Source organism: Crotalus tigris, unplaced genomic scaffold (genome assembly GCF_016545835.1).
Source record: "Crotalus tigris isolate CLP2741 ecotype Arizona unplaced genomic scaffold, ASM1654583v1 scf7180000024433.1590703, whole genome shotgun sequence".
Taxonomy (NCBI): Eukaryota; Metazoa; Chordata; class Lepidosauria; order Squamata; family Viperidae; genus Crotalus; species Crotalus tigris.
The window spans coordinates 481400-499204 of NW_024100600.1; the positions used below are offsets into that span (position 1 = coordinate 481400).

Below are 17805 nucleotides of genomic sequence, written 5' to 3' on the forward strand. Positions count from 1 at the left end.
TAGCGCCGGGCGAGCGATCGGCAGGCGGGCGAGATGGCGCAGCTCCGCCTGACCCGCTTCTTCCCGCTGAGCAAGGCCGGCCTTGGGGGGCCGCGGGGCGCCAAGCGGCGCAAAGGGGGAGCCGGGGCGGCGGGGCAGCCGGGCGGCGACGGGGACGGCCCTGAGCAGGAGCCGCAGCTGGCTCCGCCGGGGACCCCGCTCGCCTCCGGACCCCCGCCGGCCGGGCCGCGCAGCAGGAAGAGGCGCCGGTCGGAGCCCGAGCTGGAAGCGGAGCCGGGCCCCGTCGCGCCGCATCGCCGCCCGCCCAGAGGGGGGGCCAGGAAGAGGCTCCTGATGCCGGAGGAGGAGGAGGAGGAGGAGAGGCCGGTGAGTGCCCCCCCCCGGAGCCTCTTATTCCGGGGTCCCTTGATCCGGATTGACAGCCCGCCGCCTCGCTGCGAGTTCAGAACCGGCTGCCGGAATCCGAGCCGCGATCTGGGCTGGACCCTGCCCGGATGGGGCTGCCCCGAGGCGCGCTCTGGACGCAGCCATTTTGACCCCGGTTCGACTGGGGCGGGGGGGGGGGTTCTCCACATGTTGCTCTGGTGCTGCTCCGCAGCTGCTTCCAACAAAGGCCTCTGCCCCGGGCTAGTGCTCGGTTGCATGAACGGAAACAGCCCTCCCCCCATCCTGCCAATCTGCCCGACTTTTCCAGGCTGCCTGCTGCAAGCCCACTGAGAAAGCGGCATAAATTTTATTTATTAAATTGTTATGCCTCCTGTCTCCCCTACAAAAGGACTCTGGGCGGCTGCCTCCCCTTCTCTGCTTTGCCCCATCTCACCTAATGGCATCGGCCAGATTTGCTTGGCTGCCAGGACTCTGTCACATAGGGAGGGGGGGTGAACCCCGAGGTTTGACTGGTTGGGGGTCCGAATGTCTGCTTCTGTTTCAGGTCTCTGCTTGCCCCACGTGCCCTGCAGCTCTGGGGCCTCCCAGCCCCTCCGCCCTGGATAAGGAAGCGAAGGAGTTGGTGAATGAGATTCTCTCGCCTCGCTTGAAGTTGGGGGGAACCTCAACAGCTGCGGCCAGTCCGGAGGAGAAGGTGAGTCTTAGATAGCAGGTCTGGCTGGGGAATTCTGGGAGTTGAAGTCCACAGGTCTTAAAGTTGCCAAAGTTGGACACCAGCATTATAGGATAGAGCTGAGCTAAACGTCATCAGTGCCAATCCTGCTCACCATGCCTTTCCCCATCTTTGTGTCCTGGCCAGCCTTCCTCCCTCCCCCCCCACCTCCTAATGCAGTTCCGCAAGGGGGTGGGGGCACTGCTTCATTGCACAATCCCAGCCCAGCAAAAAGGCAGGAGGGGGCAGTCGCCTTGCTGAGCTCTCCACCTTCTGGGCAGGATGCATCCCAAAAGCAGCTCCTGGAGCTGAGGGGCCGTCTGGGCAAGATCCATAGCCTGGTGCAGAAGATCAAGGGGGGAGCCGCCAACCTGGAATCTGGTGGCGACCTAAAGAGCCGACTGGAACGGGCCCGGTTGCTGGAATCTAAGATCCGCCAGGGGAAGCTCTCCCCGAAGGAGGAAAGGAAGGATCTAAAATCCACAGCCAAGATCAGGTGGGGAAATTGCTCTGTCCATCCTGAATCAGCTGGGGAGGAGGCTAATCCTACCGATCGGAGGTGCGGCTGGGTCACAGCAGGTCTGATTCAGTTGGCCAGAGTGAGAAGCCCACCATGTGAAGCCTCTCTCCCCTCCTGGCTAGTGAGAAGGTGCCTGCCTACCAGCGCTTCCACACCCTCGCGCAAGACGTGCCCCCTGGTCTTCTCCTGCCGTACAAATACAAGGCGCTGGCTGAGATGTTCCGCAGCACGGACACCATCGTGGCGATGATGTTCAACCGCTCGGAAGCGGTCACCTTTGCCAAGGTCAAGCAAGGCGTGCAGGACATGATGCGCAAGTGAGTTCCCTTTCAGGTGCCGGATCGGACGGACTTCTGGGCACCCGTGCAAGCATGGCTTTAGACCAGGGGTAGGCAACCTTGGCTCTTTTATGACTCGTGGACTTCAACTCCCAGAATTCCTGAGCCAGCTATGCTGGCTGGGGAATTCTGGGAGTTGAAGTCCACGAATCTTAAAAGAGCCAAGGTTGCCTACCCCTGCTTTAGACCAAGGATGTCCAACCTTGGCCATTTTAAGACTTGTGGACTTCCAACTCCCAGCGGGGCTGGCTGGGGAATTCTGGGAGATGAAGTCCTCAAATCTTAAAAGTGATGATGGTTGGACACCCATGCTTTGGACCCAGGACCGGAGCTTTCCGTGGGGCTTATGTGAGAACACAGCTTCCCATCCATGCAGGGCTCGCTCTGGGCTTGGTCGTGGTCTTCCGAAAGCTGACATTGCCCACTACTCTGCTTCCTGTCTTGTAGGCGCTTTGAAGAACAGCACTTGGGACAGATAAAAACGGTGTACCCGGGTTCTTACGTTCTGCGCCAAGAGAGAAACATCCCTGCCTTCGGTGGACCAGGCAAGCGAGGCACCTACCAGCTGACTGTCGAACCAGGGCTGGGAGCAGGTGGGTCTGGGCAGGAGGCCACTGCATCACACGGAAGCCTCTGAAAACTAAGTTTACAAACCCAAGTTAAGCACATTGTGTGAACTCAGTCTTGGTGTTTGTCTACAGTGATTTTTGGGCTTTTTCTTCCAGCAAGAAAGGGTTTTTTTGCCCAGCTCCTGTTAGGAAATGAGGACCTGCTGATGTCTGTCTGGATGCCACCACCTTCCTTGCTTCCCTAAAGCGTGCGGGATTGGGGTGGGGGCTAAGGGGGGGGGATGGTCCTGAGCCTCTCGTGTGCTGATTCCTCCTTTTACTCCCAGGGGAGAAGCTGACCGCTTCCCGGCTGATGGAACGCCGGAGCATCTTCTGCAAGAACTTGACTGCCATGGTCAAGGAGCACCACAAGGCAAGCACTTCTGGGGGGCAGCTTGGCATCCCTTCCTGCAGGGCAGGAATGTGGCATTTCCCCTATCTTGAGACTTGTGCTTGACTCCTGCTAGGCGTTCCTGGCTTCTCTGGACCCTCCAATGGTGATAGCAGAGGATGAGCTGACCCGCTGGCACCCTCGCTTCCGGGTAGACGAAGTGCCTGATGTTGTGCCCACTGAGCTGCCCCAGCCTCCCCAGGTGGACAGGGTCACCACTGCGCAGGAGGTGCTGGCCAAGGCACAAGGCATGCTGACACCTAAGGTACAGCCTGGGGGGCGTGGGGGGGGGGTTGGCAATCTTGCCCCAGATTGATCTACACACCACAAGCCTTTGCAAATAATTTGTAAAAAGAGCACCTGCATTTTGGGACTCCCCAAACAGATGGAAAAGGCGTTAACCAACCTGGTCCTAAGGACGGCAGATAGCAGCCCCCCCACCCCGCAGCCTCCTCGCCCAGCTGTGCCTGGAACCCCCAACAGCCTGAAAGGCGTCTCACAGTCCTTAGTAGAAAGGGTGAGTTTACCCACTGCTCCAGCTGTGGCTGCTGCCAGCTTCCCAGGGCGCATCTTGACCTGTCGGAGGATATCTCTTGTGCCTCTGGGGATGGGAGGATGGGCCCTTTCTCATCCCCCCCCAGCCCACCAGTTGAAGTTGTTGGCCATGGCCACACCTACTCTATAGGACAGGTTTTCCCAACCATGGCAACTTTTAAAACCATGGGTGTCTGGGGAATTCTGGGAGTTGAAATCCAGAGGTCTTCAAAGTCAACAAGGTTATGAAAACCTGCTAAAGAAGAAAACCAAAGCTGGGTACCTCCAAGCAGGAGACTTGCCTGGAGCCAGATGCCCACAGTTGGAATTCGAGCAGCCGTGCCAAAGCCCAAGACTGCCCCCTTACCCACCTCCTCTCCCCCCAGGTCAGGGCCAAGGAGGCTCAGAAGCTGCAGGCGCTGATGACACGGAGCCCCCAGCAGGAGCAGCGGCTGGCGATGCTGACCCGTCTGCCCGAGATGGCACGCATCCTGCGCAACATCTTTGTGGCAGAAAAGAAGCAGGCCCTCTCTATGGAAGCGGCATGCCAGCGGATGATGGACAGCTACCAAGCTCTCATGCCCATGGGTAAGGCAGGCGGGTGGGCGGCTCTGGGGTGGGAGAAGGTTGCCCACTAGTTACTCAGTAACCACAAAGCCCAACCGCCTTTGGCAGCCCAGATGACTTGGCAACCCCAACAGGACAACCAGTTCAGGAGAGCCTGGGCTGAGAGGTCTGCCGAGCAACTAGTCCTCTCCCAAGTCTTAAGACTTGTGGACTTCAACTCCCAGAATTCCCCAGTCAACCGGCCACGTCTTTACATCCACAAATCCCAGCCATGTCATTCACAAGTCCTAAAAGTTGCCAACATTGGACACCTCTGTGACAAACCATTCAAAGTTTGAGCCGATTGGTCCATCTAGGGCAGCTTGGCATTGGATTTAGTGTGGAGGGGTTTTCAGGCGGTTTCCAAAGATTCAGCTGGGGAAAAACGGGCGCAAATTTGATCGGCAAAAGAGCTGCTGTCCTGTGAACTGAGATTTCAGGGTTTGGGGAGACCTCTGCCCATCGAGGACCCTGGTCACAAGTGATGGCCCTCAAACCTGGCAGGCCTCTGATGTTGACCCCCTTTTCCCCCTGCAGGAGAGATGGAAAAGCACCTCCACCTCTTCGCAGAGCTCCTGCCGGATTGGCTGCGCATCCTTCCCATTCGCCAAGAGAGTTACCTGAAGCTGGACAAGGCCATGGACCTCAATATTGTAACCGAGAGGCTGACCGCAAGAAAGCGGAAAGAGGAGACACTCTGATTTGGGGGGGGGGGGAAAGGAAGACCCCCAGAAAATAGACTTCCTGGGGGGAGTATACCCTTTTTTCTTGTCTTTGTTCTAAACAGAAGGATTTTCTCCAACGGAAAACTCGCGAGCTTTTTGGCGCAGCCACAACAGGAGGGTGGGCATTATATGATTCAACAAACAAAACATTCTTGTCTCTTGGGAAGTTTGGAAAAGGTGTAGCTGCTTTTCCAGGAGGGGGGGGGAGGTTGGAATCCCACATCCTGTCCGTGAGTTGAGAGCAAAGAGGGACGATTTTTTTTTCTTTTAAAGAAAGGCTTGTTCTGTCTTGAAATGCGATTTGTATATGAAACTTGGCATTAAACTCCATTTACTTGAAGCTGGACAAGCACTTCTCTACCCCCTCCGCTCCCCGAGTGCAAGCAAAAGCCCAAGGCTGGCTCTGGAGCAGCTCCCCAAGCATCAGAGATTACCCCCCCCCCCTTGAGCAGTTCTGCTTGTAGCCCCCTTTGGCCACAGGACCTTAAGGAGCCCCATCAGGGTAAGGTACAAGAGCACTATGTCTTGAATAGCAAATAGTTTTACAGAAGTGTTTATTCGTTCCAGCAATTTCTAGGGTAGCGAGACAAGAAGCCCTCTAGTCACAACAGGAAGATACATCCTCACCTACCAAGTAATCCAAATTACATGAATAGACACGTTTAGCCTCTACTCTGGCTGGCCTTGTCCAAGTGGAATTGCCAGGAACATTCACAGGGCTGATGTGGGATTGAGAGTGAAGTCGGTCAAATGGTTTTGTGGTTGGGTTGCTTAAGGCCCAGCAAACTGGCTTTCTGGGGGCCGTGGGCCCATCCTCTTTCCCTCTGGCTTCTGGCAAGAAACACTGATGCATATGAGATGAACATCGGAATCCTCAGGAACAGATCCACACGTGCCTCAGCTATAACCAGCAGGGCTTTGTTGCCAAAGTTCTTTGGCTGCCCTTGATTCAGGTTTCAAATTGTATTTAAAGTACTCGGTGTGCCATGTTAAGGAACTACACCCAGCCTTTCCGGATTGCTCAAGGTTTGGCCAACGTGCAAGGAAGTGGCAGGACCCCTCCCCTGCAAAGTTCACGACTAGAAAACAGGACGGTGGAGCCAGGTTGCGGGGGGGAACTAACCCAATGCATCAGTGGTATTGCAACAGTGAATAGAGGGGGAAGGGCTTCAGGGCCTCTACACCTTTGAGGAAGGACAGCTCAATGAGTACCAGGCAGTCCAAAATGTCGGCCTGGAGCTTCGTCATCAGCTCGCAGGCGGCTCGCATGGTACCTGGGAGGGAAGGAGGGAAGAGGAGCCGTTAGGGGCACCAAGAGGATGGTGGAAAAATATTATGGTAAATTTAGGCCCTGCTTTTTCTTCAGGAATCCGAGGTCTCCCTGTTCCCAATTGAGCGCCTTTGCCACACCACCACCCTGGATGCCAACTACGATGGCCACGTGGCGTATGGATTAGATGCCACCCTTCTCTACCAGTTGTGGGGGTGGGACTCGAAGGATCCTGCCCCACTTGTGGGCCTGCAATGGGGAACAGAAGGCCTCTCATCTGATCCTTTGCAGTACTTAAGCACTGTTGCTAAGACCAATCTCTTTTTTTGCTATAAAAAGGAGGCGGTAGGTAATTGGCATGCAGCCTTAGTTCACACCCCCCCCTCCTTCCTTTACAATTGAGTTCACTTGTGCACTCCTGGGGAATCCCCGTATTTCCCCCTAAGGCCCCCTCCGGCCCCACCCCATGGCACAAAATGTTCTACAGCAGCAGAAGTTACCAATTGTCTTGAAACAATTCAAAAGTTGCAAGAGTTGTCCTGGTGTTGCAAGGACAAAGTGCAAAGTGATAAGAGATAGCTCAAATTTTTACAAAGGGAAGTTCTTATTAAGGGAGATGGTAAAATAGGATTTAAATAAAGGGAGGGGTGGGTGGGGGAGAGGAGATGGGAGAAGCCCACTCTGGAAGAAAGCCCCACTGGACATGTTCTGAGCTGCGCCAATAAAATAGAGTTAATTTGTGACCAGAATTTGTTGCCAAGCAAGTTGGTGGTTAAGTGAATTGCACCCACTTTTATGACCTCTTTTGCCAGTTATTGTGAAATACATGACTGTTAAGTGAATCCAGCTTTCCCCAATGACTTTTGTAATTCCTGAAATGAAGGCGCTCCCAATGTTGCCTGAAGGCCTATGTCCAAGCTTTCTCAACTTGGAGGCTGAAAGCCCTGGAGGCTGGGGATGATGGGAGATATGGTGTACTTGTTTGTGGAATGCTGCCCAGCACTGGAAAAACCAAAGGCTCCCACTCCCCAGCTTGGAATTGAAAAAGCCCATTGCTAACCCCTTCCCCGCTCGGCCAGCCATCGCTTACCTCCCGTCGCAAGCAGATCGTCCACTATGATGACTTTCTGTCCTGGCTCCACTGCGTCCTTCTGGACTTCCAGTTCGGCCTGCAGGAAGGAGGAGAACGGTTGGGCTTTCATCCTAACCCCACAGGTTTCCCCTGACAGGCTGTGAGCAGGTGAGCCAAGTGTCGTTAACAGAATAACAGAGTTGGAAGGGACCTTGGAGGTCTTCTAGACCAGCCCACTGCTCAAGCAGGAAACCCCATACCATTTCAGACAAATGGTTATCCAAACTCTTCTAAAAAACCTCGTGTTGGAACATCTGCAACTTTGCTGCTGCTTTTCACTCCCAGAAGCAACTCTGTCGGAGCTGCACAAACTTACCTTGCCATATTCCAGCGCGTAGGAGATGGATTCGGTGGGTCCCGGGAGCTTCCCTTTCTTGCGGATGAGGAGGAATCCAACCCCCAACCTCTGGGCCAAAACCGGCCCAAAGAGGAAGCCGCGGGAATCAAGGCCTGGCAGAGCAGAGCAAAAAAGGGTCACCCCAGAGGGCAAGTCCCTCAGGAGGTCTGAGGAGGAGGAGGGGCAGGTGAGGGAACACACCTGTGCTACTGCCCGTTCCATAGAAACTTGGCACACTGAGGAGAAAGCTCAGTTCAGACTTTCTTTGGAGCGGGCAAGGAAATTTTGGGGGAAAACACACACTTCTCTGTCCTTGGTGAGCTTCTCCAAGGCAGACAGAAACGGGACAATGCAGATCCATAAGAGCACTATGCCCCCAATGAAAGCTAAGACACTAACCTAGTACTTTTTTGAGAATTGCAAGAGGGAATCATTTGTAGGCAGAACCTCAGATGCTGGGCTCTTTCCAGAGGGGAGAAGGGGGCCTCGGTCTTTACCAAGCGTGTCCCACCCCAAAGCTCCACCTCAGATGAGACCTCGGGTGAGACCCCCCCCTCTCTCCCACTCTGACTCACCTGCAATGAAGTCGAACTCCTTGTGGGAGGCCCTAATATGGGATTCCAGCAGGTCGATGGCCGCTTTGAACGCCAGGGGGTCCTTCAGCATGGGGCTGATGTCCCTGGGGAGGAGGAAGGAAAGGATGGGGAGGGGCGCCACAAGGCTGCAGGAATCTCCTCGGTGCGCTTTTCTACAAGTCAAGGGCCTGCTTTACCTGGGCCTGCCCTGGGAGCCTCGTTTCATTCTGCTTGGCTTTCCAAGGTGATGCATAGTATCGGCGGGGGGGGAGCGAGCACTTGCTCAACCGGGGGGAGAGTCGGAGTCTCGGAGTCCCGCCTTCCAGGAGTTCCTTCCTCCCCCGAGTTTGGCCTTCCCGACAATGGGACGCAGGTAGCCCTGGAAGGGCCAGCGGGGCCGCCAAGAGGCTTGGCCTACGGCGGTCGAGAGACTCCGTAATCCCTCCCAAGAAGCGCACTCTTTCCTCGGGATTCTTCCTCCACCCTCCTCGCTCCCGCCCCGGGTCAGCGCGTGGGAAAAAGCCCGGCGGGCGGGCCGGGAGAGCCGCCGCCCGAGGACCGGCCAGCTAAGCGAGGGCAGAGCCCGCAGCTGCCGCGCGGGAGGGTCTCTCGGGGCCACGGCGGGGGAGTCCCGCTTTCGGAGTTGCAGTGAAGGCGCGATTGCCTCGCCCGATTCCCCTCCGCTTCAGCCGGCAAGGCCGGCCTGGGCAAAGGGCATTCCAGGCACTCCAGCCGCGGCTTCGGCTCTGCCCCCGGCCCCGTACCGGAAGATGATCCCGGGCGATGGAAAGTCCGGGAAATCCCGGATCCGTTCGCGGACCAGGCGCCGCTTCTGTTCGTCCTCGGAGCTCATGGCGAAAAGGGCTGCGCCTTCCTCCGCAACTGGCATGCGCGGGGAGGAGCCGGGGAGGGCCGGCCAGGGAAAAGGGGGAGGGGCTCTCGGGCCGCCCGCCCCCGCAGGAGAGGATCCGCCGTTCCAGGAGGCCCCCCCGCGCCCCCTCCCTACTGTGCCCAGGTGCGCGCTCGGTCCCAGGTGCCAAAGGGGGGAGGGCGCTCGCTCGCTCCCTCCCTCCCTCTCGCCATTTCTCTCCCAGGCGGGCGCAGGACCGGCCGGCCTAAGGGTCCCCCTCGAGAAGGCTCAGCCACCCGCCAAAGAAATGCTCGACCCGCCTTCGCTCGGAGTTCAGAGACAAGAGCTCTGCCCCGAAGGTGCTTCCCCGGAAGGTTCTTTCCCTCGAAAAGGTTGATTCAGTTCCTGGACGAGAAGCGAACCGTTTTCGAAGGCTGAAACCAAGGAAGTCCAGTTGCCTTTTGGAAAAGCGCCGTTGGGACCACCACGGCCTGGAGGAGGATGGGGCATCTCCAGAGATGCAGCTCTGCCTTTCCTCCCATCCCGGAGGGACCCTTCAAGCGCTCACGTTGAAGTCACGGCAGAGTTTCAAAGGCAGGGCCTTCCAGCATCCATTGCTTTATTCTGGCAAAGAACTCCAGGAAAAGACACAACCGAACCACTCAAGTATATAGGCAGCCTTCATTTCTTACAAACGCTCAGCAGTATTAAAAATTGGCCTCAACAGATAGAAAACTAATTCGTTTAAAAAAATAAAAATCACAATAGCAGAAGCTGATTAATTTTAGGATTTGGCACTTCCCAAAAAGGGGTTGGTTCCAAGTACCCGTGTCTTGAAAAGACTTTGGTGATCCTGAGATCCCCCCTTGGATCCAGGAGGTCGTAAATCTCTCCTCTGCAGTCAGTTCAGGGTAGGCCCTTCCTCTAAATTAAAGGAGACCCTGCAGCTTGCAAGTACATCAAGCCTATTTTCCTTTCTGGAGAGGCTCACTTCAGGGAGAGTAAAGTCGCCCCAGTTCAAAGCCACAGTGGTGCTTCCTTCTGAACAAGCAGCAGCAGCAGCAGCCCGAGTCACCTTCCTCAGGGTGGGTGGCAACAGTTGCCGGACAGCGGTTTGCCAAGGCCAGGCCCTCAGTGAGGCCAAGAGCATTTCTTTGGGTCGGGAGGGGGAGATTTCAAACACTTCCCCAGCTTCTCACAGCCTGGTGGAGCCCAGTTCTGGAAGAGAGAGAGAGAAAGAGAGAGAGTTTGCCCTCATCGCAAAAAGCGAGGGCTCTTGTGCCAGTGTGAAGCCAGCCCTGGATCTCTCTGCTTCCTCAAAAGTGGCACCGCTGCAAAGCCAGTGAGGGGCTTGTTCCTTTGACTGAGATGCAGTGGTTCCCCTTCCCCACTCTAAGAAACCCTTGCCTCCCCCCAGCTTCAGCTTCTGCATGGAAAATGCTCCAAGCATCTGTGCTGGCTGTGGCCGATGGATCATCCCATCTGATCGGAATAGCCACCGTGGGACTCGCCATGCCCATTCAGCACACGCCAACCAGAGAAGAGTGCCCGCTGCAGACCCCCCCCCCCAAGCTCCTCAGTGAAAGGCAGAACACCAACAGACCAAAACAAGGAGCCCTGCTAGCCCTTCAGAATCCAAAAAGAGACTGAACAACAGCTTGACTGGGATGGTATAAGGCAGGGGTAGGTAACCTTGGCTCTTTTATGACTGGTGGACTTCAACTCCCAGAATTCCTGAGCCACCATGGCTCAGCTTGGAAATCTCTCCCTTTCCCCTCAGCATGGCTGGCTCAGGAATTCTGGGAGTTGAAGTCCACGAGTCATAAAAGAGCCAAGGTTGCCTACCCCTGGTATAAGGTCTCCAGCCTTGAGCAAGGGGTTGGACTAGAAGACCTCTGAAATCCCTCCCAACCCTCTGATTCCATGTTCTATTGAGTAACATTTGCATACGGACCTTTTGGGCTTAAAGATATACTTTTTTGTGTAATCGGCACAGCGTAGGACTCGAGGCCGATGCTCCGCCATTATTTTGCACAGACATGTTTGTGGAGCTTCTCCCAGGAGCCCCGGGGAAGACGGCAGCCTCAGGAGGCCAGGGGTGAGGGCGGTAAGAACTGCTTTAATGAGCAGCTTGATGGATTAGAAGGCATTTACATAGCGACACTGAAGGGGGGAACCAGCCTTGTGCAGAGAAGAGGCAATGTCAGGAAGGAGAGAAGGCTCCTTCGGCTTCCAAGGAGGGAACGTTTCCTCCTGGGGGGGGGGAGAAGGGTCGGGAGAGGGAGGATAACCAGCCCCTGGAGTGATGGGGGTGGGCTGTGTGTCCCATGCATGGAAGCCCTTTCTGCCACTCAGGAGGAGGAGGAGGAACGGGAGGCTTCGCCCAAGCCAGCTGCCCACCTTGGGCACTAGGAGAGAGGGTGGCACCCCCCCCCAGCAAAGTCCTTTGCTCCTTCCATCTCTTCCTCTTTCTTCAACCAGACCCTTTGTGGAGCAGCCCCTTCCCCTTAAAACGCATCTGGACAAAGACGCCTCCTCCAGCCAGAGCCAAATCTCCCCACATCGGCTAATGCGAACAAGCCCCCGATTGTGGTGTACAAAGCATCTGTGGATGCAGGTCAGCCCAGCCGACGTCCCCACTTCTCTGCCATCTCCCGCTCCCTTTCTTGCCCGCTACTAAAGGCTGCCCCACTCACTTCCATCTCCTGCACAGCATTTACAGCACCTCCTCCACCCCCGCAGCTCTCCTTTTCTGAAGCCCGCCCACCCATGGACGAATCCGGCTGTCAGCTGCTAAAGGGTCGTCCTCACCCACTCTGTCCTGCTGGCCTCCCTTTCCTGGTTTTGCTGAGCCAGGGAGTGAAGGAGAGCCTCTGCCTGCATGGGCCAGCTCCTGCTGCAGCTCTGAGTTCTGCACGGCTGACACCAGGGGGCAATGATGCCCAACCAGGAGAGCAGGAGGCCCTGGAAAGCCTGTCACCCCCCCCTCTATCTGGTTAACTTAAAGGGCAATTAACAGGGCTTTCAAAGCCCGCTTTCCACCTCCAAAATGCTACGGGGAGGAAGTGAAACAGTGGAGCAGAAGGCATTACCACACCATTAAGCTCAGCCTCCTAAGAGCGTGGCAGGGGAGCCTCCTGGGCTGCAAAAGGTGTCTTCCGGCTGTCCTAAACCATCCGGTGGTTTGTGTGGTTTTGAACTCAGCAGATTCTGTAAAGCAAGCCATTGTGGGCTTGGAAGCCCAATGTAAACCCAGGGAATTGTAGTTTATTTATTAAGACATCAATCCACAAACCTTGGCTTAGGGCTCTGGGTGAACTAGAATTCCCTGATTTCTTTCCTTCTCCTAAATGCACAGTTTTGCTGCAGGTTGCTTCCTCTCTGTCTTAGGATTTCATGCTAAGCAAAACCAATTAAAATAAGGCTGCCTGGACTAAAAGGTGACCTTTTGCAACCGACAGCTGCATTTTCTCACTGGGGGGGGGCTTCAAAGAGGGAAGGGGGAAGTGCTGTAGGTGCAGTGCAGAAGGCCAGCTGCAGAAGGCTGCATCCAAGGATTTACATTTCAGGTCAAAGTATAAATCCAGCCTGCAGCAAGTGCAGCTCCAGGCAAGCTGAGAGCTGTAGGGCTATTTCAACGGGGCTTCTTCCACCTGGAACACCCTCCACTGGAAACACACCTCGAAACCTGGATGCAGCCTTCTGACTAGGCGGGAAACACCTACAGTCAGGGTCCTTAAGGAATGGGTGGGAGTTACTTTGCCCTCACCGTGACTTCTGCTGAGTGACACTCCAACGCATCGTTTTACACTTCCCATTTGGTGAGGACAGTGCAGCACGATCCTCCCGCCACAGGAGAGGCCGAATGCCAGCTGACCAAGGCTACCCCCATCCAGGAAGCTCGCCTGGAGGGGCGGCACCCACTTGGCTTTTCTGTGGGCCCACCTGGCCGGAGCAGACCAACAATGTCTTCCCAGGGATTGGCATACAAAGGGCAGCCCTTCTTTCACGTCAATTTTGCAAGGAAGACGCTAAGCCTGGCAGTGGGAGAGAGGAGTTTTGCCCTTGGGAAGCTCGTGACTCCCCTCCCCTCCCACTAGACCTCCACCCAGCAGAGATGCCCGGTGGTTTCCAGCATCAAAGCAGACAAGCCAGCTCCACAAGGCAGAATAGGAGCCCTGGAACTTCAGTTCCTCTGTGTTTCGATGCCTTACCATGACTGCCTTGTCACAGACATTCAGCTGAGGCTGCCCTGGCACCAGCGTGGCCTTGTGCTCCTGGACAATGTGAGAGACCCTTTCCAAAACAGACTGGTATTCGGCACTGGAGAAGCTGAAATAGAACCGCAGCTGTCACAGAACCCCAAAGGCAGGGAACCCCGATATACCTGGCCAGAAACACGCCCTGCTGCAGTCCCAACTGTTTCCTAAGCCAAATGTTGGTTGAGGACACGCTGGCCAGTCATCCCAGCCAACTGAGGCTTTATAGAATCCCAAACCTGGATGGGTCCATTTGAGGCCATCCAGTCTGAACCCCTGTTCAGTGCAAGAATCCCCCACAGATGACTGTTTAGTATCACCCTGAAGGCATCCAGGGAAAGGGATCTTCTCGCTGGGGATCACGGTATGTGGTCCAGATTTAGCCGATCGCGCTGTAAAAATCCACAGTATTTTTCATCCGCAACTGAAGATTTCTGCCTCCAGAGCAGATCCCCTACCACTCCCTAACGGAACAGTGGCTCTTGGGGCCGAACAACGACCCCCACCTTTCCCCCGTAGGAGAAAGGTCTCCTGGCCTGAGAAAAACTCCCCGTGCGCTGAACTGCTCTGGGCTGAGGGCTAGTTGCTATCCTCTACCTTAAGGAGCAGCTTCGCCCTCCTCCTGGCCCCCTTATTTTTACCAGGATTATAAACATTGGCAGGTATTTCTTTAAGTGGATTAATGCTCTTTTTCACTGCGGTATTATTTCAAGCACATCTCAGGGCTTAGATTTAGCGATCTCATTCTGCCTATCATGTTAAAAGTCCCTTAGGGAACAAACAACTGCAAATCACATTCAGAGACAAAATGGAAACGATGGCCCACGCAGGCTTCCCTTTTGCTTCGGGTCTGAGCTCACTGTGGTGTCCAGCTGTCAGGCTGTAGCCAGCCCACTTCCTTCTCCAAAATCAGCCACAATCACAAGCCTGGGACGTGGCAGCACTTCCCACACACTCCTGTTGGTACCGTCCTCTTGGGCAATCCTCCGGTGCCCCAAAGGAAGTGTGTCGTTGCTTGCAATCCGGCTCCACGGTGGGGCTGAGCAAAGTGGAAGGAAGTTGGCAGAGGGAAGTTTCCCCAGCTGGTGATCTGATCTTGCCTTCCCAGCTGGGAAGTTAACTTTAAGGGATCCACTACCCAGCAAAACAGGTCCTGGGCTATGCAGCAGCAGACCCTCTAGAACGGTATTTCTCAATCTTGGCAACTTTCAGAGGCCTGGCCTTCGATCCCCAGAATGCAATGAATTCCCAGCAGGCTGGCTGGGGAATTCTGGGAGTTGAAGTCCAGACCTCTCAAGACCACCAAGGCTGAGAAACACTGCTGTACAAGGACAGGCAAGACTGCCCTAGATGGAGGCTGCCCACCCACCTTTGAGGGCCCAGAATGGCCTGCTTAACTCAAGGCAGAACCGAGGCAGCACCCATCCATCAACCGGTGGCAGGCCCGTCCAGGTCCCCGCTCTGCTCCCAGGGAGATGTGCTTGGCGAGCACCATCCGGTCTCAACGGCCAGCAGCTCCACCCTTGGGAATCAGAGCCACCCTCGCCCAGCAGGCAAGACCAAACAACGACAAGGGAGCTCAGTTTGAATCCACAATGTTGGTGGTAGCCACCGGGCTGTGCCTGCCAAGGTGTCTTGAATGTCTCCGGCAAGCGATAGGCCGCTCTGCCCCCGGGATGCCCCAAATTTATATTCCGTCTCTTCAAGCCTCCCCCAGAGCGGCTGGGAACTGCAGCGGAAGAATGAAAGGGAAGAAGAGCGAGCCGGTGCAGGGTGAGCAGCTGGTGTGGAGAGGAGGCTGCCTGCGAGATTTCCCCCCCCCCCTTGGTACCGGAATTATTCCAGACTCAGGATGAAGGCACAGAGTGGACGGAGTCCAGGGTCATTACATTAATTAACACTTTACCTCCGGGAGGGACCCCAGAGAGCCAATCAGGAATGGAAGGGAGGCCGGCAGTCCCAGACACAGGTGTGATGTGTGTTTAGTTCATTTAGTGTAATTGTGCTCCTGCAATCTGCCCCCTCTCCTCCCGCTTGAAGCAGATCCGGAGGATGGAGCTCATTCCATTGTTAACTCTGCTGTGGCCTGCAGGATCATCAGTTTGAAACTAAGAGGAAGGGGGGGGGGAGTAGCGCCCGGCTTCCTCCCAGGCATGCTTCAGGTTCTTTGCCCTCCCTTTCCAGCATTATTGCGAATCCAAGGGATGACAACCCTCGTGGCAAAATGGTTTGGGTCATTTGCAAGGGTGGGGCGGGGGCTTCCTTGGGGGGAGGGACCTGTTTATAGAATTGCTCTCTCTAGGAGGCTGACCAGGCTCCACCTGCAACCGAGAAGCTTCTTTTCACGTCCCTTCATCCTTTACCCCTTTACATCCGACGACTGTTTGGCCTCTAGTCCAGGGTTACTCAACCTCAGCAACATTAAGATGTGTGGATTTCAACTCGCAGCTGGCTGGGGAATTCTGGGAGTTGAAGTCCAGCCATCTTAACGTTGCTGAGGTTGATTAAACTTCATAGCTCTGCCTGCATCTTTACAGAAGAAGCCTCCTTCTCCTCAATGGCAGTCTATGGAAAAAAAGAGCCAGGAGGCTGGTACTCCCAGATGTAAAGCTTCCCCTTCCCTGTGGACAAAAATACTGTTGTTTTGCTGGCCTGCAGGCAACACGGCCCTTGCTGACACATGCTGGAAGTCAAATTGTCTTTGGACAAGAAAGTGCTCCCCCCCCCACCCGCAATTAACACAGGCACTCCCCACAGGCTGGCCTCGAAGGGGGATAATTAAGTTATAGTAAGAAAGACACACACAACACGCCTACTGCCCTAGAGCCCAGCCCTGCAAATGGAAATGACTGGATTGCAAGGAAGAAAACCTGGGACGTTTCTACCAGGCTGGAGACAGCAAGGAGTTTAGCACGGGCACTTTCCACAATTGGAGTGGGGGTGAAAAGAGAGAACCACCAAAGGTCCACCTAGAGTGGAGTGGTCTTCCCTGCCTAGCATGTCCACGTAACCCCTTTTCCTTCCCTGGACTGGAGGCTCCTCTCGCTCTGGTATCCTCCCCCCTCACCTGATTGGATACTTTTCTCCAGGGTCCTTTCCCAAGTGGAAGATCAGGGGGAGCTTCAAGTGCTCCTCTTGGTCATGGGTGGTGACTCCAGAAACATTCTGCCCTGGGCAGAAATCGATGCCCTAAAGCAGGAAAGGAGGAAGCAGTCAGTAGGGAAGGCCAAAGAGATGGAGCTGCAGAGGCCCAAATGATTTCTGTCTTCGTTTGTCAGCATCTCACTCAATTGCTCTCCATCCAAGCACAGGCCGTATCTGGACCTTGGTGCATCAAGCTAAAACGCAAATTGTTTCTTTTGGGATCATCTCTCTGTCCCTCTCAGTTGCTTACTGCAGTAGACACTCCACCTACCCACCCACGTGTCTACTGAGGCTCTCAGTCATCCAGGTCATGGTTGTCCCAAAGATGCTTTTCCAAAAGGCAATTGGACATTCTTGGTTTCTTCCTTGAAAATGTTTCACCTCTCATCTAAGAAGCTTCTTCAGTTCTGTTTATTGAAGAATCTTCTTGGATGAGAAGTGAAACATTTACTAGGAAAAAATCCCAGAAAGTCCAGTTGCCTTTTGGAAAATCGCCTTTGGGACACCCATCTACAATGTTAGGAATTGCTTGGAACCCACCCTCTGGATTCGTTCACCAGCACATGAGCACACAGGAGTGAAGGCTGGAACATCTCCAGGGCAGCCCAGATGTCCTAGGAACAGCACTGATTCGTGGTAACTTGCCTGGCTAAAAAAGACTTTGTGACCGATGAAACCCTTCCCAGCCCTGAATACACCAGCTATCTCACCCTGAACAGGCTGCCCGGATCTACACAGGTGGCAAAAGGAGAACCAGCATGGCAGAAAATAGGACAAGTGGGTGAGGTCCAGTTCTCCCCTAGGAAGGTCCTTCCCTCCCTGGGCATCATTTCTTAATTCTTTATAGGAAAGTCCTCATGGATGGGAGTGCTAACCCTCTGCCTCAAATGGTGTTCTCCATCCTGGCACATCTGGACTATATTATCTCATTCGACTCTTGCCTCCACCTTGGCAGGACCAGGGAAGGACTGTATGTGCCTCTTGCAGGAACGTCCTCCTTGCCTGTCTCTGATGGTCACAGCAGCCCAGCCCAAATCTTCGCCCCCCAGGCCCCTCCCCCCAAGGCCATCTTTCCAGACTGCTGTTGCTTTTCAGAAGACCAAGGGTGCTATTAAGGGAGGGCGGAGAGGTGGCGCAGCTGCACTCCTGCTTGCACATAAAACAAGCACTCAGCCGAAAGTCTCTCAGCAGACGTTGGAGGGGATGTGATTGGCAAACAATTTTCTAAAAATATCCCGTGTGTCTTTAATGGATAGGCTGGTCAGTGGAGCAGTTAATATTCTGCTTTTCAATAAAATAAGAAAGGTTAGAAGCTCATAAAATCCCATTTACCTGCACAGAGCTACAGATTGCTGTCTCAGTGGAAAGAAAGAAAGAAAGAAAGAAAGAAAGAAAGAAAGAAAGAAAGAAAGAAAGA

At 54.9% G+C, this 17805-nt stretch overlaps 3 protein-coding genes across 5 annotated transcripts in view; 1 reads left to right on the forward strand and 2 right to left on the reverse strand.

The window, feature by feature from the left end:
* CDT1 (chromatin licensing and DNA replication factor 1) lies at window positions 1-5637 on the forward strand. Of its 2 annotated transcripts, none has more exons than XM_039330944.1 (10): window positions 1-366; window positions 932-1081; window positions 1381-1595; window positions 1742-1936; window positions 2405-2550; window positions 2853-2938; window positions 3033-3221; window positions 3312-3473; window positions 3877-4078; window positions 4634-5637. In XM_039330944.1, exons 1-10 carry the CDS (start codon window positions 34-36, stop codon window positions 4795-4797), a joined length of 1842 nt encoding a protein of 613 aa, XP_039186878.1. In that variant the 5' UTR covers window positions 1-33; the 3' UTR covers window positions 4798-5637. The 2 variants fall into 2 exon arrangements, with proteins under 2 accessions (XP_039186878.1, XP_039186879.1); XM_039330945.1 differs by having other exon boundaries at window positions 3-366; window positions 3342-3473; window positions 4634-4797.
* Window positions 5359-9054, reverse strand: APRT (adenine phosphoribosyltransferase). Its single transcript, XM_039330953.1, has 5 exons — window positions 8900-9054; window positions 8136-8239; window positions 7540-7673; window positions 7182-7260; window positions 5359-6095 (listed from the first exon to the last, which is right to left on the reverse strand). Exons 1-5 carry the CDS (start codon window positions 9022-9024, stop codon window positions 5953-5955), a joined length of 585 nt encoding a protein of 194 aa, XP_039186887.1. The 5' UTR covers window positions 9025-9054; the 3' UTR covers window positions 5359-5952.
* GALNS (galactosamine (N-acetyl)-6-sulfatase) overlaps window positions 8174-17805 on the reverse strand; it is a 27141-nt gene continuing 17509 nt past the window's right edge. For both annotated transcript variants that reach the window (XM_039330946.1, XM_039330947.1), the window contains 4 exons: window positions 16312-16433; window positions 13200-13317; window positions 8900-10203; window positions 8174-8239 (listed from right to left, as the gene is read on the reverse strand). In XM_039330946.1, the coding sequence (XP_039186880.1) occupies window positions 10117-10203; window positions 13200-13317; window positions 16312-16433 (327 nt within the window). In that variant the 3' untranslated portion in view covers window positions 8174-8239; window positions 8900-10116. The remainder of the gene's footprint in view (window positions 8240-8899; window positions 10204-13199; window positions 13318-16311; window positions 16434-17805) is intronic.

What these genes read in the sequence shown, in the direction of transcription:
- CDT1 (XM_039330944.1), top strand. Translation starts at nt 34, where the DNA reads ATGGCGCAGCTCCGCCTGACCCGCTTCTTCCCGCTGAGCAAGGCCGGC. An exon ending in GTGCAGGACATGATGCGCAA is followed by an intron (nt 1,937 to 2,404) that starts GTGAGTTCCCTT and finishes CCTGTCTTGTAG; the next exon opens with GCGCTTTGAAGAACAGCACT. An exon ending in CCAAGCTCTCATGCCCATGG is followed by an intron (nt 4,079 to 4,633) that starts GTAAGGCAGGCG and finishes TTCCCCCTGCAG; the next exon opens with GAGAGATGGAAAAGCACCTC.
- APRT (XM_039330953.1), bottom strand. Translation starts at nt 9,024, where the DNA reads ATGCCAGTTGCGGAGGAAGGCGCAGCCCTTTTCGCCATGAGCTCCGAG. An exon ending in GGAGTTCGACTTCATTGCAG is followed by an intron (nt 7,674 to 8,135) that starts GTGAGTCAGAGT and finishes CTGCTCTGCCAG; the next exon opens with GCCTTGATTCCCGCGGCTTC. An exon ending in CGATCTGCTTGCGACGGGAG is followed by an intron (nt 6,096 to 7,181) that starts GTAAGCGATGGC and finishes CTTCCCTCCCAG; the next exon opens with GTACCATGCGAGCCGCCTGC.